The 18,199-nt window shown below is 39.4% G+C and overlaps 2 protein-coding genes and 1 non-coding gene across 8 annotated transcripts; 2 read left to right on the top strand and 1 right to left on the bottom strand.

Annotated features, from left to right (window-relative positions):
* Positions 1-647: 647 nt before the first annotated feature.
* LOC110852187 lies at positions 648-6,629 on the bottom strand. 2 transcript variants are annotated; one of them, XM_035853615.1, is made up of 8 exons: positions 5,981-6,629; positions 5,696-5,863; positions 3,975-5,309; positions 3,375-3,648; positions 2,576-3,261; positions 2,335-2,488; positions 2,048-2,158; positions 648-1,211 (listed from the first exon to the last, which is right to left on the bottom strand). In XM_035853615.1, the coding sequence occupies exons 1-8, from the start codon at positions 6,039-6,041 to the stop codon at positions 1,160-1,162; spliced, it is 2,841 nt and encodes a 946-aa protein (XP_035709508.1). In that variant the 5' UTR covers positions 6,042-6,629; the 3' UTR covers positions 648-1,159. The 2 variants fall into 2 exon arrangements, with proteins under 2 accessions (XP_035709508.1, XP_021955871.2); XM_022100179.2 differs by having other exon boundaries at positions 6,048-6,625.
* A 1,767-nt stretch (positions 6,630-8,396) lies between these two features.
* LOC118436340 lies at positions 8,397-8,515 on the top strand. The gene has a single exon (XR_004835378.1). It is a non-coding gene; the product is annotated as a 5S ribosomal RNA (ribosomal RNA).
* A 1,449-nt stretch (positions 8,516-9,964) lies between these two features.
* On the top strand, positions 9,965-17,104 carry LOC110851720 (zinc finger CCCH domain-containing protein 4). Of its 5 annotated transcripts, none has more exons than XM_022099608.2 (7): positions 9,965-10,333; positions 12,099-13,744; positions 13,832-14,195; positions 14,284-14,419; positions 14,518-15,308; positions 15,462-16,120; positions 16,303-17,104. In XM_022099608.2, exons 2-7 carry the CDS (start codon positions 12,210-12,212, stop codon positions 16,709-16,711), a joined length of 3,894 nt encoding a protein of 1,297 aa, XP_021955300.1. In that variant the 5' UTR covers positions 9,965-10,333; positions 12,099-12,209; the 3' UTR covers positions 16,712-17,104. The 5 variants fall into 5 exon arrangements, with proteins under 5 accessions (XP_021955300.1, XP_021955298.1, XP_021955297.1 ...); XM_022099606.2 differs by having other exon boundaries at positions 9,966-10,198; positions 16,252-17,104; XM_022099605.2 differs by having other exon boundaries at positions 9,966-10,308; positions 16,252-17,104.
* The last annotated feature ends 1,095 nt before the right edge of the window (positions 17,105-18,199 follow it).

Below are 18,199 nucleotides of genomic sequence, written 5' to 3'. Positions count from 1 at the left end.
TATGAGAGCTTCGAAACCAAGTGGCCAGAAAAATATGAGTAACGCTGACGTAAAGTGGGTTTTTGATATGTTGCGGTATCGTCGACTTTCTCAGCGTCATGCATAATTACATGTATTAACTTACATGTACACATGCGGTACTTCTGAAAGTGATTACGTAATATACTCGAAACGAACAAGTTGAACTCAAAATTTTGCTGTTGATTGTTTACGTATCGTATATTTTCATCTCCCATCAGTCAAAACTACAGTATGTACATAACCCCGCAAAATTATAGATACAAAGACAAGAGGCATGATTATCTTCTGAAATTGCGAAAAGTGTCGACATATGTGTGATGTATCAATGCAAGTACTACAGTTTGGCAAATGTCCACAATAGTGCAAAAATAAAGTCAGGATTGACATTGAATTTGTTGTCAGCCGGGTCAGCCCATAAGAACTTTTGAAAATGCTAGTTAAAATTTACAAAATTAATTTATTTTATTTAAATTCGTGACATGACGAGCTTATTTACCTATCATGCTTTTTGGGTAGATTTTTGCAACCTTGTTAGTAACTTAATTAGAAGCTGAATATTGTTTGTCTACTTTTTAAGCCACGTGTGAAATATTTATGGAAATATTTGTAACAACATTTAGGCGAGATTTGAGGCATATATAGGAACTTTTTTATTGACTTGTTATACATTAACCGGTTATTGAACGTGAGATGAAAATTCTATTCTATTTTTGACTTTTATGACGTTTCATAATCTGACAAAAGTTCTGATTCATTCACAAACTAACATATTGGTTTTAAACCCACTAAAAGCGAAAGATTCGATCATACAGAATAAACAGTACAAAGATAGATAGTTACGTACTCATAAAATAAAACTGACTTTAAATATGTGGCAACTTTTAGCTAGTACTGTAAAGAAAACAAAAAAAACGTGCCTGCTAAATCCTAATAAAAGTGTGCAAAATGCTCAAGTGATGATGTGGTCGTAAAAAGCAACTAAGGACTGATTGACACAAGAATGACTCATATTCTTATTTTTCGACGTGTGACGATAGGCATGTCAAATTTAGAAGACGGTCCCTCCCGATCCGCATTTTGTTTTATCACTGCATCTTCTCATCATCCATCCATAAAAGTTATGTATGCGATGACCTGCTCAGTCATCATCCTCAATTCCACCCTTCCTGATCTTCGAACGTACTTGGTAACTGAAAAACATAACAAATAAAAATAAATGTGTAAAGTGTCAAATCAAGTGCGCACTTTGATTTGCGTCAGAGATGTAGAAAAAAGTCCAAAATCGGATGTTTAAAAATCAGCATTGAAAAATGGGCCCTAAAGTAAATGGCATTGGGTTGTTTTCAGAACTTTAGCTCACAAAGCAAAAGCAAGGTCAGAAACCAAGCAAGCTGGCGAGTGCGTGGTTGTTGGATAATAAAGAAGAGAGAAGCGGTCGATCCTGCCAAAAAGTTTGCCCATAGAATACCATTCAGGTCGTTGTGTCACGGTGCCAAGAAAGTGCTACATAACCATTACGTCAACTTTAGAGTACAACACATATGGTTTATGCATTACAATGGTTGGTTGTTGGACCTAAAATTATAACACGTTGAATAGGAAGCAGAGTTAGATTCAGTTCCAGTTGCTCAGTATGGATAATCTGTATAATACTATAGAAAGGTGCACTTTAAAAAATCTACGTAAAGTCAACAGGCAGGCGAACATAAAATTTTGGAAGAGTCAAACTAGAACCCGACAGTAATTTATCACCGAAAATCGTTTAACGCAAGGATTCTAATTGGTTAGTAAAACTTGGCAGCAATCTGTTGCATTTAAGCTCAATGATGTTGCTCAAATTGTCACAAAATTAAGTCCACCTGTTTATTCGCTCTCATGTAACTTCTCGAATTGCAAAACTGTTAATTTGGTAATGTTTGAAAGGCAAAATTTCCCCAAACCAAAAATACGAATACCACCAAACCACAAACAACCAGCACTGCAAATCACTACTGTTAATTCAGCCTCGAGTTATTATAATTCATACCCTCGGTAGACGGCTTGGATTTTGGTGGCTGCATCATTGGCCTTCTTTATCTTTTGCACTTCTGGTGTCATCATGGATTTGGCAGAGGATCTTCTCCTTTGGAGGCTCCGTCTGCATATTTTTTAAGTTCACAAATCATATGTAGAACAATTACATGTTGTTCTCTCCTCGTCATAAGTTGGCAAATGTAATTTTAATTAGTTTGCTTAGGATTTCAAGGCCTTTTTCTGATAATACAACAAGTGGGACAGCAATGTATTTTTAAATTACTCGAATTATGTATTTACCTTCGCATCTTCAAAAGTCGCCGACGAGTGAGGAAACCACGCACGGTTGCCTGAATTGTCACCACTGCCTTCTTGGTCTGTCGTACTTTCTGACGCTCCTTGTAGCCTCGGAATGCGGCTTGAATCTTGGTCGCTGCGACATCTGATCCAACATCTGAACACGTTCATGTTTATTATATTTAAGTGTCGGTAAGGTAAGTTGGGTAAAAAAAAAACATGAAGCTAAGATCAACCAGCTCACCTGAGATTGGGGACACGCTATCTCGCAAAATATCTCTGTCATCAGGATTGATGATAAGATCCCCATAATTTGGCAAGTCTTGGCTGACTCCTACCTCAACAAACACATTTTCAGGCTCGTTTCCAACGTCAAACTGGACCCTAGGAACTTCCTTTTGCTTTGGCTCCTGAACTTTTCGACTTCCACGCCTCTTGCTATTCTTGTTCTGCTTTCGAACCAAGTAACCTCTCACTGAGGCTTGGATTTTGATCGCTGCGTTGTTGACATATGCGGGATCATACTCAAGCTCCACACTAGAATCTATGACCTCGGTGGATGATGCTGCACCTCCTCCATTATTTGTTTCGCCGGATTCTTCCTCCTCCTGGTCATGAGAACCTGGGTACGACCGCGACCTCAAAAAGGACAGACTCGGTTTTTTCCCTTGATCTGCGATGTACTCCAGGTTATCAGCGGAAGCTGAAGCAGCAGCGGAGGAAATGGGCGCAGAAGCAGCAGCAGCAATGATGATCTCTTCTTGATCACTCATCAGCTTTGCCTTTTTCTTACCACCACCGTCCAGTTTTCGACCACTTACCCCCATAGTTTTCCTCGTTATATAACCTCGAAATCCGGCTTGGATTTTCGTCGCTGCTTGAGACAACATGTCGTTCTCGATTTGTGCCTCCATTTCTTCCATGCTAACTCTGAACATGCGATTAATCAATGTAATATTAAGTAAGGATTAATACTTAAACTGCATATGTACATATGCAATTTGAATCCTAAAATTATTAAAAGTTCTACGCAGAAAACTTACTCCTCATCCATCACTATTCCAGACCGGTACTTGGAGGAAACAGCCCTTCCTCTAGTTTTTGGTGATGACTTGTTCCTCCTTAAAACAGGTGGTGGGGTTTGGTCGTCATTGGACTCTTTGAGAAGATTCTTCTCCACATCCGTCTCGGTCTCGAAGGATGACTTGTTATCCTCTGTGGAAATTGATGCTATCGGTTTTCGGGGCTTGGGTTGCGGTGCCACCACGGTAGCTTGGGTTTCGCTAAGACTGGAAGCGTCCTGTGAGCTATCCTCGTCTGCACATGTTTCATAATTATTACTACTTATGAATCCCTAGCAAAAGTAAATGAGTAATAAATGCATATACAGTGTTGGAATAACAACTCTTTAGTAGGGAAAGTCGGGTTTGGGATGAAAATCCCGAGAAAGAAAGTTACCTATGCTGAATACCAATTAGTATTTAGCTACAGAGGAAACCTATTTGCAGCACAGTTCAAGCAATTAATCTCATAATTAACCTCACCCTCATGCAGATTTTATGTAAAGATATATTTCAACGATTTAAAGGACAATCAGAGGAGTTATTTCAAACTGTACGAAAAATACAAAAAAATAGTAGTACGCTTTTCTAAAAGTTCATGTGGAAGGACAGTATTTTCGAATGTAGAGGCAGAGTCGCTGCTAGTAAATTGTGGTCTCTCAGGCAAAGATGATAAACTGGGTAATTCTACATCCACAGAATTTCTGGAATTTTGAATGTGGGAAGTGGTGACAGTTGGGTTAACATTTTCGACATTTTCTTGGTCTACTTCAGCCTCATCTCGAACCTCAATAGTTTCATCACTCAAAGTCTTTTCATGTTTTACACCCAAAGTTTCCTCTTCTGTGCTATCATCCTCGTCATTAACTTGCTCGTCGATTTGCGGTTTTGAAGGGCTCTCATCATTTTCTGATCTTGTCTCATTCTCATTCAATGCTTCAGGTTCAGGTAATTGTAGTTCGTCTGAGTTATCGATTTCCTTATTGTCAACTTCCTGGGAAGATGTATTTGCATCAACTGCAACTTCTGGCTCAGGAGATACTTGAGTAATATTTGTTTCGAAATCAGGCACATCCTTATCAACGACAACATCAATCTTGTCCTCATCTTGTTCAAGTTCAGTTTTTTCAAGTTTTTCGGATGACTCGGAAATATTTGTCGCCTCTTCTGTCTCCATCCCAAATAATGCTTTCTCCTCAACAGGTTCTTCCCCGTCTTCTCCGACCTTGGTATCAATAATTTCATTTTCACCAATGTCCATTCCTTCATCATTGTCACCTTCTCCTCCGGGTGCCACAGAATCTTCCTCCAATATCATAGTTTCCACCTCACTCTCGTGAATCTCAAGTGACGCTCCTTTCACATCCGTAGTTCCCAGCGATGTTTGATCATCTTCGCCCAATTCCTGCTGTGCATTCAACACTTGGTTGACATGTTGTTCCATCATCTCCCTGTCAGCAGTATCGGACTCTTCCCCCTCTCTCGTCGTCAAGTTGACTGCATCATCCTGCTCCACTTCCTCCATCTCGAGAGACTCTGTCTTTACGTCATCCAATGAAACGTCGTTACCAAATTCCTCTGATAAGTTTTCATGAATTTCTTGCAGATTAATTTTTTCAGGTTGTTCGCTGATTTCATATAATGGCTCGTCGCTCATTTGCACAGGGTCGACGTTGGGCGTGGTGTTGCCCAGAACATGGACTTCAGGAGTTTTTACACGATAACTCCCTCCGTCAATTGATTCCTCTCTGATCGTTTCCAGAGGTGTTTTGATCTCTGCAGCAATTTCTTCATCAACTGCTTTTTCCAAACGTTTCCGCTCCATGGCTTCTTCGGTCTCGTTGTTGCCAGAATTGTTCTGGCCATCATCATTATTATTAAGAAATGGTGTTAGTGAAGTGAGTGACAGGTCGCCTCCTATAATTTAATCCCGAGTTAATGAAAGGAACAATGCGTTATTTATTTTACAGTACAAAAATATAACAGTACCCATGAAATAAATTGTGTAAAATTTGAGACTTTGCAACTTGTGTCATGTCAAATTTTGCCCAAATTTATTTAGAGAAATATGCAAAAAATATACATAACCAATTTCAAAAAGAGATATAACACAAAATAAATTATTCTAGCCTAAAACATTGCGAAATTAAATATTATTAGAGTTGGCCTATCATCAACTGTAAATTATGGCTAGGGACATACATAAAGCTGAAATAAAGTCTGCATGCAAAGAACTCCCAACAAAATAAGCGTTGTAAAATAAAGTTGTAACATAATTGTTTTTAAGGAATATGACTCCGAACCTTTCGTTTTCTTTGACTTTAAAGATTTCCTCGTCTTGTAGCCTCTAAATCCAGCCTGGATTTTGCTGGCCGCAAGATCTTCATCCCCCACCGCGGTGCAGGATGCGGATTTGGGTTCTAAAAGCTTTTTCTTCTCAGATTCTCCACCACTTTCGGAATCTCGCTTTGCTGTAATAAAGTAATAATATTTAACGCTATATGAGAGAACTTATTGCACAATGTGTATGGTTTGTAAAATCAGTCCAACAACAAAACAGAACAAAAGCAAAAAAAATCTTGACAAACCTGCACCAAAAAATCTAAAATTAAAGGTTCCAGTCCGTAAGAAACTCAAAAGACAGCCCATGATCACCTTTTAAAAGTTTGATGGTAGATAAAATCGTATGGAATGAAGAATCAGGTCGTATATATTCACTTAATAAAGAATCAACCACTCTCACTAAAAAAAAACTGCTTCACATTCACAAGCACAATGAAATTAATCAATAATTAAATTTAAATCTTTCTCCTTCACAATAAACTCTGTGATGTGAAGATGCTGCAACGCACCAAATATTCCCTTTCTTTATAATTTATGCCAAAATGTTGCTCAGACTCAGACTTTGGTTTTAAGGTAAATTGAATAAACTTGAAAATGCAAATTTAAACAAACTCGATCATTATCGTTCTTGTTGCAAATGCCAAGTTCATTTACGTAACGCACGCTTGTGGACCAGTAGGAAGCTGGAGCAGCCAAAGTAAAGCTCCGAACTCTAGATGCGAGTGTTCGAGACTGATTTCTGTTTATTTGAAATGAAAGGTCTTGAAATGCTATATACCCACCGAGAAGAGAACCCAGCATGCAAATGCATGCTTTAGTTATCAAAAAAGAAGAAGCTTCGGTTCGGTACAGTAAAGATGTAGTAAAAACGTCACTAAACTGAACCGACTAAAAGTGACTGACTGTGATTTGTATGCATTCTTTATAATCTAAACCCACAGCCTCAGGATTTGACTCGTAATATTTACTACTATGCATGTAAACTAGTACAAAGCACATTCATGGAATCATTTTCTTCCGTTCGTTCCGTTTTGTTGAGTTAAACTGACTCCATAAATAAATAGGGGAATTAACAATAAACGAGGCACGATGCTTCTACCAAGACTTGAATTAGCAATTAACAGTTTAAATACAAAATTTTTAAGACTATCTAATCTAGACCACAAAAATCACAACCAATTCGGAATTTATGTAGTTGCTTGAAATGAAGGCGACGTTGGTAATATACATACACATGCATATTATGTAGTTCTGGAATATCCTGTGGATAATTTGGCTACCATGATGGGCGGGGCTGTTGTTTCTTATTTTTTTTAGCACATATCATTAATATTGCTGCAGCTATTTAGTAGGTGTAGCATCGCATATTAGTATTTCAATTAAAATCCTATTAACAAATTGAAGTGTAACGAACAAATGACAGTTGTATTGTATTTAGAAATCGGGTTCAAGAAGTGGTTACAATTGTGGTTACAGTATGTATGGCAATATGTATGGCATAATGCATATATGTGGTGAACTATTTTTAACCGAGATTTAATACTCTAGATATACAAAGGGAGCAACTGACTGACTATGCTACTTATGATGCTTGGGTGAACTTCACCCACATCAAGAAGACATTAATGCATATAATAAAAGTAGGAACGGAAAAAAGACCGATAAACTCTAGTTGAGAGAATTTAAGCACTTTTCTGAACGACATGATAAACTATCCAACTGCATTCATCCAAAATTCCAATTGTGTATGCAAAACACATAATAAATACTTATGATACTGTCAAATCTATGTATAAAATAAAACATTGAATAAAACGTAGATAATAATAATTTGTGACGCTTTATTATTTAGCTCAATCATCCAGACATTCATTTCATGGAACTTTTTATTTGGACCACATTTGATCGCAATGGATGTATTTTATAGTCATATAATGCGATGCGATGACAAAACAATTATTTAAACAGGTATTAATAATACAAGTGTCTATTATACATATCTTACCAATTAAGTCATCCAGAAGTGTGCTTAAAAACTCGACAGTATTGCTAGGATTTTCTCGAATGGTTTCTTTCGCCAAAATCTCCAAAATCCCAGGAAGACCTTTTGGTACTGTGACACGCTTCCAACAAAAGGTCGAATCATTTGGTGTACTCATTTTAAACTTTTACTACTAGAATCCTTCTAGTAGAAAGAAAGCGTAAAGAAATAACTTGTGAAAGTAGAAAAATATTTTTTTTAAGCAGTCAACAAAAATAATAACAAAAGTGTTATAATAAAGCTACTGGAGTGCAACTGAAACTGAAAGGTTCCTGTTTGTCCCGATTTGTAAGTGTAGGTACATTTGTTGACCAAAATGTTGCTAGGATGGGGATATTGCATTCATTCAGACGACCCACACCGATGTCTATCGATAAATCTTTTATGCATTCCCATTTTAGGTTTGTAATCACTGCACAGCATACGTTATAACCATAAATATGATGAGTGCACATATGCACAATTACTAACAAATTGCATTATTAAAAAAGTAGACGCCGATGGCACCCGAAGCGGTCAATGACCGCCGGTCATCCATCCAAGTACGAACCGGCTATTTGCACTCCAATCCAGGAGTGCATTTAGAGAGCATAAATGGAGGATGGATTGCATTTGAGTTTGTCAAGGGCCATACCACGTTGAATGCACCAGTTCTCGTCCGATCACTGAAGTTAAGCAACGTCGGGCCCGGTTAGTACTTGGATGGGTGACCGCTTGGGAATCCCGGGTGCCCTTGGCGTCTACTTTTTTGCTATTTTTTGCGATTATGAAATAAGTATGTACTTATCTTGGTCACCTATTATCCATCAATTTATCTTCATTTCATTTCATCAGATTAAAAAAATCTACATAGATCATATTTGATTTTGGGAAATTGGTGTATTAAATGTGACAAGCTTTATTTAAGTATGTATTCCTTCACCAGACCTCACTAATTCAAGAAATAAAGTGAAAGAGGTTGTGGGTTCGTATTATATTAGTACTGTTGAAACCAAACCAAACCAAACTTTTTAACCTATATTTAGCAGTGATCAGTGATTCGATATTCAATTAAAAAACGAAATGAAATGTGTACATCCACGATTATAATGAGTACCTAATAAAAATAGCTAATATACATCATACTATTTTGTAATGGCCTACATCAAACCATTCAGTTATGAAAAAAAGACAATTTACTCCCACATTATTCAGTTAATGAGTATGAACAGTTTAAGTAGTTATTTTCTGAGCTGTACCATTAATATAATACAGCATACTCGAAAAGCAGTTTTAATGTAAAAAGGAAGAACATGGGACGTGGAAAGTAATTCATGATTATTATTCCGTTGTCTCACATGCATAAAAAACCAGCGTCATCCAAATAAACCGTCGCAAACGCGCATACGGAAGTAGCTTCAGACTACTTCACTCCAAGCACTCCCACGACATCGCGGGAACACTTGATTTTACTGTATTTCATCTATACATTCAATTTTTTCAAAAATCTCATTTTGTCCCGACCACACCCCCTAGTGACGAGGGGGTGTGGCACAACTCGGGAGCACTTTATTCTACTGTATTTCATCTATGCATTCAATTTTTTCAAAAATCTCATTTTGCCCCGACCACACCCCCTGGCGCCCGGGGGGTGTGGCACAACGGGGGAACTCAAAATTTCACTCCATTTCATCCATAGATTCAATTGCACTAAAAATCTCATTTTGCCCCGACCACACCCCCTGGCGACCGGGGGTGTGGTCCGGTTGCACCCAAAAGTTGATAGGATCCGCCCCCTGGGGTATTATGTATGATGGCGAAAACCGATTTCGATTATCTTTATCCGTTCTCCCGTTATCCTGCTGACAGACAGACGGACAGACAGACAGACAGACAGACAGACAGACAGACAGACAGACAAAGTCTTCACATAAAGTAGCTGAAGCTACTTAATAATATTACGGCTCCCATTCAATCGAGGGGAGGAAGGAATTCTGATGACTAATATAAGAAGAGAGCATCCACCCACCATGGCTGGTATTATGCTGAACCCATAATGTTAGCGCAGGTCGTTGGCCTACAGAAGGGCATGAAAGTGTGAGCCTTGGTCCCTTTGAAGGTTAATGAGGTCACCCGAAGTAGGTGGATGGTCCTGTTGGTGAAAGGAACAGAGAGACGCCATTTTTGCCTTGCTCTCTGCCTGCTCTGTCGTCCAGTCCCAGTCAGTCGTACGTAGTTCGTTGTGATCAAAGTCTGCAGCTGCTTCTAAAAATGTTCACAATTCTTCGGAAACGATCAAAAATGTTAAAATTTTGAAGCAAGTCACTGAACAGTTCGTCTTCACCACTGATCAACCACATACGAAATTGATAAGTTGTTGTCTCCCAATGATTGATTGACATCCTCCTCTGCTAACTACTCGCCCTACATGCATTGTCTTTTGGTATTTGGTTCTGAATTAATAAGCAAATCAAATACGCTGCCTAAATTTCGAAAATTTCAAACTGAAAATTTACGAAAGAAGTACCACCATTTTGGTGAATGACTGACTTGGTATGAGTTTTATATTGCAAGAAATGTAAGTTTTTATCAACTAGTTGACATCCATTTCAGCCTCCTCCTCCTCTTCATTCGTTATTTTTATTTATTACTATTCCCATCCTCATATTATTTCCTTCTTGGGTGGGGGGGAAGGGTAGTAGTGGGTGTGGTTTCATCCGACTTATGTGTAGCCTTGTAGGGAGTGCGATTCATTCATATTTTTGTATCTTTAATGCGAATGTTGCATGTTTTTGTCCAGTTTTCAAGTACTTTTACAACGCAGTCATTTGTTAAATGTGATAGTGTATGGAGGCTTAGTTAACAATTTGCATTTGCTGCTGGGGCTGTTGACGTAGAAGTTGTAGACCATTGCGCATTGGTTAACACTATAGTTAGATTTGGTTATTATGCAGGCAAAGAGAGAGATAGAGAGAGGTCACAGGGCCGTATGCCGTACGCTACGACGAGTTTTATCTATTTTTAAGCAACATGCAACTTGGGTTGTGTTGTAAGTCAGCCAACCAAGTCACTTTTTTGGCTGATTCAACAACAGTGCTGCGAGTAACAACTTTCTCCAGCTCGGTTTTTTAGTACAACTATTTTATCATTTTTCCTACCAATCTTGTATGTTAACTGGTTTGCTAGGTTTGCTAGAAACAATCCGGGTACTTACTAATAACTTATTAATTTCTAATTTATGACATGACGTTCAATTAGTAATAGTTTTTACCGCTGGACAGCTATATGTAGGAAACATTATATAGTGAGGTGTTACTACAACCAGAATGGTTGAACCATTGCATTATTTATTTGGTTAGCTAGTTCCACCATCAATTTTCTGCACAATTATTAATTTACAACCTTGAATTTAACTTGAATTATTGAGCTCACTCCACTATCAACAACTATACAGCAGCAGACTCCACTCCAGCCAACAAGCAAAATACAAACTCCATTTTTTATGGAGCTAAAAGTGATTTTTTTCACGGAGGAATCATTTGATGAATAATGCGAATAATTGAATTTTAAGACAGTGCAAAACCTAGTATACGTAATGGACAAAGCAAAGGATGTGACAACACCTAGTAAAATAACTATGTGATGTGCCTTATTTGTTATCATCATTGTGCTTTCTGCAACAAGTCATGTTTTATGAGTCCAATTCAGTGATTTCTGATGAATTTATGATCTAAATTATTTTTTTCATTAGAATTTTTTCTACCACTTTCTCAAGTGTTACAATTTCTTGATTTTTCAAGGCATTTATATTACAATATCTCGTGTGTTAGTAAATGATGGGTTGTTTTGTTTGTGAGTCAGCCAGTCAGGGTTGTTACGTCCACTCTTTCGAAGGGGGCAGATGGAGATGAGGAGCGCTTCCTTGTTGGGGGATGGGATTTTTGCGTCATCGCATAAAAAACACGTAGGAGGAGGAAAGTTTTTATGCGCAGGCAGCCGAATGTTTATGCACAATAATAATGATGGTCTTTGTTCCCAGCTTCAATCAAATTGATGCAACTATTTAGCAGAAAATAAGCTGCTCGTGAAAAAGTAGAATTAATCATTCTCGGCTTTCACCTGATGTCAGCAAAATTTTAGGAATGAAATTTTAGGAGTGTTTTCTACAAAAACGTTTTCATGCAACCCCTGTCTAAATATAGAGTTGAATGTTGAATAGTGACGATAAGTCAGACTAGTCAAGAATGAAAAATTTCGAAATGATCCGGCGTTTCAAAATGAAACCATGCATTATTATTAGATTGGAACAATGATTAGAATGGAGTTTTGTATTTGTTTTTCAGAATTGACCGAGTCCCGAGGAGTATCGACCAAACGACGATTCTCCGTTGCTGAATGACACCCGTTTTTCATCTTACGACAATTTCCATCAATTTGATGCTTATGGTTTGAAAATGATGGAACACGAGAATGAAAATGAATGCACTTCCACATCTACTGACGATGTAGAGATGATGAACTCTAAGTCTATCGCACCCAGTGGTAATGATATTACCAATTCGATTAATGACAATGACGACCGTGACAGTGAGGTGACCTCCATGAATATGAAGAATGGTGACAGTGAGGAAAAGATTGTCGTCGCCAGTGATAACGAAGTTAATAATGACATAATTAGTTCTTCCTCCCCCACTAACGACATTGATGATGATAACCGCGTAGTGAATTCTCCAGAACCTGAAGACTTGACAATTGACGAAGGAGACTCGGCTGTAATGCATGATGACGCCGATGCGAATAATGAGGATAATAATGAGGATGTGGACATGTATAGCGATATCTGTCCTGCACCAGTTGTGATTGAAAAAACTGAAACTGACGAAAAGGAATCTGAGCAAATAGATCCTCTTCCTTTGGAGAAGATTGCAGATGACGAAAGTCCAAGTTCCCCACCACTTGAAAAGTCAGAAGAGGACAGCCCCACGTCTCCCCCGGTGGATACTACGCAAGATAATCCTTCCTCTCCACCCAGTCATGCCTCTCCCCTTCAAGACGGCCCCTTATCTCCTCCAGCCGCTGCCGACGAATCGCAAGATGGTCCTAGTTCACCTGATGAGCAAGTGGTGCGTCCATCCTCAGCAGAAATTGCAAGCCCTTCTCCAAAGCCCTTAAATGAAGACAGTAGCATTTCTTCAGACTTTCAGAAACACGAAGAGTCAATATTATCCCAAGAAGATATTATTAGTGAAAATAATGACGATGACGATGATGATGGCAATGGCGACAATAAAGGCTCTCAGTCTCCGGACGTGTCAAATCTCATGATTGGTACACCTATTTCCCTTGAAGAATCTCAGTCACAACCTTCCCCTCCTGTTCTCACGGTTAAAAAGAAGGCTGAAAAAGTGTTGGTTGTTAAGAAAACGGACGACGATGAGGAAATCGAGGAGGGGGAAGATCTTGAGGATGGTGAAATCATGGACGAAGAAGAGGAGGAGCAAATGGAGGTTGATGAAGTAAAACAAGTGGCAGCCGTGGTGGTGCCTCCCCAGAGGTCGAGCAAGAAAGAATCTTCAAAGTCGTCCTCCAAAAGCAAAGACAAGTCCTCGGACAAAAAGAAGAGAGAAAAGGAAAAAGAAAATGTGGACGAACTGGATCCCGTGAAGCGTCTTCTTGCAGAAGTCAGAGAAAAGGACAATCGTGAGAGAGAGGAGAGAGAAAAACGAAGAAAAGAGAAGAAGCGTTCGCACAAAGATGACAAAGAGAAGCCACCAAAGGAAAAGGAAGTGAATACAAAAAAGAAGAAACGACGAATGACGGAAGAGGAAGAGGAAGGTGAAGAATTTCTATTTGTCCGGGGAGCTTCTCCTTCTGCTGGGCCTGTTGGTGGCAGTGGGGACACAGAGAATTGGGATCAGATTGATGATCGACGTGGAGGTAAAAGGAGGAGGGAAAGTGACGATGGTGCAAGTCCTGGTCATCGCCATCGGTATGTACTTAATTGCAATTTTAATATTAAATACTTGACTTTATTTAGACATGTTGTACTAAAGCATATTTATTTGTCTCTGTACAGGCGGGGTGGACATGAAGGAAGCAATTCCCCAACCAGGGCTAATAGGATCCCAGATAGGCCAACCAGCAAAAGGCAAGAAAGACGAGAACCAAAGTCTGACGTGATTTGCGCGTATTTTATGCAGGGAAAATGTCAAAAGTCTGCCGAACAATGCAATTTCTCTCATGCTGCCATCCCCCCCAGAAAAATGGAGCTCTGCAAATTCTGGATGATGGAATGTTGTGCCAAGAAAGAAAAATGCTTGTATTTACATAATGATTTCCCATGCAAGTACTTCCACACTGGGTTGGTATGTCGACAGGCAGATAAATGCAAATTCAGTCATAATCCTTTGAGTGATGTTACGAAACAAGTTTTGCTTAAAGTGAGTATTGTTATCTTTTTATTTCGTCGGTAAATGTCTAGAGTAAGGAAAGAGAGATTTAATTTCCTAATTTCTTTTTTTATTGCAGCACATCGAAACTGCTCCAAAGGAGATTCTAGGAGACTTTCCTCGGCTAAACCGAACCGGTGCTCTTAATTTGATCAATAAAATGGAAGCAAAACTAAAGGGACTTCCTTACGACGAGGAGGAAAACAATGAGAATGGTACAACTCATATAAATAATAATTAGCCTGTTTTCTTTTTTATGATGCACACTCACTCATTGCGTGGATTAAATTACACATTTATGCATATTGTATAGACATGATGCAGCATGGCGGACCTCCTCATGGTCACGGCGGCCAAGAAGGTCATGATCGGCATGGACCTCCTCCTGACCGGCACGGTCACCAGGATCGTCATCACGATAGATCAAGGGAAACCCACAGGGGTCATTTTGGCGGACCAGGTCACCACGATAACAGCCGTGGAAGGCGCGGAGGTCACGATCATCGTGGTGGAGGAGATAGGGGAGGCGGCGGCGGTGGACCTCCTGACAATCACAGAGGAGGGGATCGAGATAGGCGTCAGTCCCGATGGGAACAGTCACAGCCGACACGAGGAGATCAGGAGAAACTTCAAGAGTTGATGAGCGAGGCTGGAATTTCTGGATATTACAAGGATACCATGGGAGGAGAAGAGCCCTCTTCACGATCAAATCAAGGACAACCTCCACTGATGTCATCCGTCCCAACGACTCAGTCGCAAATGTTTCCCCCTCAGATGCAAAACATGCAACCCCCACTTCTCTCGATGTTGCCACCATTTTTACCACAAATGTTATCACAGGGACAAGGAATGCCATCAGCGGTCAATAATCCAGCCCTAGCAAGTGTCTTGGCTCAACTGCAGATCCCAAGCTCCAGTATTGTTCCACCCAACATTCCATCGTTTCCACCACCAATTGATACTTCCTCCCCAAGTCATCAAAATGACGACAACCATTCTCAGAACAAACCTTCTGAGAGCAGTATTCCAGACAATTTGCCAAAGATGCAGAGAGAGCTGTTTCAACGAATTCAGCAGCAACAGAAGAAGAATCAAAACAAAGTGGTAAGTGTTCCCGCTGTAATCTAAGTAGTGTACATAAATATCTATTAGTAATTTGATAATGCTATTGATATTAATCTTAGCTAAATATGAATAGTAGCTTAGATTAATGTTAGCAAACCTTAATTTAATTTTGTTCTTGTCTCATTTATGAAGCAAACACAAGTGAGTTCTGAACCGGAAGAACCGGAAGAGAATTGGTACTCTGATGACGAGGAAGAGGATTCCAAGAAAAAAGAAGAACGAAAGGCTGAAATAAATGACCAAATCAGTTCTGTGCTCAACCAAATCCGTCAACAGACTCAACAGCAGCAACAACAACAATCATCTAATACGAAGGAACCTGAAAGCCTCAAAACATTCTTTGGAGATACTGATTTACGCTCCAACACAGCTTCTTCTTCCACAGATTTCAAAGATATTGACCTAAGAACGAGCTCCAGCCTATTCAAAAAAGTGAATATTCTACCAGCCACGGAAATCAACGCATCATTGTCGTCACATGAGCCTATGGTGTATAGGGCCTACGTTGTGGTTGGAGCCAAGGAAAAGCCAGATTACAGCTCCGTTCGACAAACACTTACTCCCCAAGCCATCCTAATGGATCCACGTCTCGGACCTCGAAAGCGAAGCAATTCTATCCCCGCACCAGAATCTCCCACCGATCAGTCCTCCGAGAGTGTCAACCAACCCTTGAGTATACCCGACGTCACTCCAGTCTTTGACCCACGGACAATGAAAAGTGGAAATCAGCCACCAGGGGGAGCAGGAGGAAGAGGACTATTGGATACGCCAAATCCATTCGACAGTAACAGGTAACAATTGTGCAGATTATGTGAATTATTCGCATTATTATTTTACATTTGCTTTACTCAAAGTTATCATTTGTATTATTTTTATCATTTGCTAATTTTTATTCGTTTCGTTTGCCTTTTTCTACATTTAGCATGTCCGGAATGAATATGCAAATGAACGACTTTAATAATCCATTCAATAGAGATCCTCGTGCCCAAGGTGGGTCTAATAATCCCCACCAACAACAGCAACCCCCACCAAACCCAGCTACAGCAGCCCAACTTGCTCAGAACTTTGCGGCTGTGTCAGCCTTAATGCAGCAGCAGTGGCCAAATGGACAACCACCGATTGACCCCAGCAGTCTATTCATGCTCGGCTTTCCCTTCCTTCCCCAAGCTCAGGGGGCTGGTGGTAACCAACCACAAAATCCTGGGCTCGACTTTAATATGATGCAAAACCATGGTGGGATGAGAATGCGACCTCCCTTCATGCCAGGAAATCAGTCGCAACAACAACAACAGCCATCCGCCCAATCACAGCAACAAGCCCCACCTGCCTCATCCTGGGAACGATTCAACAGAGGACAAGGGAATTTGTCGCCCCCCTTGTAACCGATGCACAATACATACGCATCACAGCTATTAGATTACTACTGACAGTAGACACTTTTTGATTTCACATTGCAGCCCCTCCCCCTTTACACCCTTCTTTCAAATAATTTACGTACTCAAACTCTTCTTAAATATGTACTCACCATTATCAAAAACGTTGTGATTTGTTATGTTGTTGTGGAATAACTGACTTTTAGAGAAAGTATAATTAGGAAGAAACTATTTAGCATCTTATTACATGTTATCCTAATTTACTACTTTATTTATGTCGTACATACGTCGTCATTAACTTATTTAAAGTGCACATAGTATGTCTTTTCTACATGATATATGTAAATTAAAATATTTATATTTAATGTGTTATTCGGATGAATAAAAGTTGTATAAAATGCACTTTTCTGCAGCATTAATTTAATATTTACATTTGAGTGCAATGTCATTGACCCAAATGCAGACTGGAGAAAGTTTATATCGCCTGTCTGGCCGTGTGAGTGAAAAACGGGCATTGCTCCTCATAATAGCATTCTCATCATTCACGGAATATTCTAATTATTAGTTACGTTTAATTAGTTGAATATTTCGAGCAGTTTTAAAATATATACTATATTTTGTTGATTTCAAATTGCCGGACTCTTTGGTAAGTTTGCAATCCAGCTTATGGATTTGTAAGTTTCATTCGTAACTTTCAGTATAACTTTCAGTTCCAAATGGGGAACAAACCATCCAAAGTTGACGACACGGTAACATTAAAAACCGAATCAAATGACGAAGAAACAGAACCACAGGGGATGGGCGGGGAGGCAGAGACAATGAATCAAGACGCAATAGAAGTCGTGGCATTATTAAAAAACAAACCTTCACAGCTAGAAAGTGTTCCATGGTCGCATCAGGAAGATAATTTTTTTGAGTCCGCTGTCGATCATGAAGAACTGAACTGGATGGATGATGTGGTTAACGTGGAGGAAGAAGACAGAAGTACGCCACCACCGAGCACATCGGAAGCTGTACCTGAACTGGATAATCATTATGATTTCACCTCTGAGTCTGAAGAATCGGATGAGATGGATGATGAGATTGAGGAAGAAAGAAGAAAAATCATGAATTTTCTTAATCAAAATAATGAAATTCAAGATTGTCAAAAACTCGATATGCGCATTCTCAAGAGTGTGTACCCCACCGTTTCTACTACTCTTTTGGAATCTTTCTCAAGTTTGGACATTGCATTTCAAACTCTGATCCCCCCTACTCAAAGTTACGATCTCACTAAACTAATCTCTCCATTAGTTGATTTTGAAGGTGATAAAGACAAGACAATCTTCACTTTCCAAGGAGGAGCCACCATTCATATTCATCAAAAGAAAGAGCCTCCAGTGTCCTCAACGAATTACAAAGAAAACTATGGCGTCGTTATTTCTACAAGCGATGAGGTTGCCCATTCCTCACCAGTGTTCTCATCGGATGCCATCATGAACCAGCCTCCATATGACG

The sequence above is a fragment of the Folsomia candida genome, unplaced genomic scaffold (assembly GCF_002217175.1).
Source record: "Folsomia candida strain VU population unplaced genomic scaffold, ASM221717v1 Fcan01_Sc007, whole genome shotgun sequence".
NCBI classification, from domain to species: domain Eukaryota; kingdom Metazoa; phylum Arthropoda; class Collembola; order Entomobryomorpha; family Isotomidae; genus Folsomia; species Folsomia candida.
This window is presented reverse-complemented; position numbering and strand designations above follow the sequence as displayed.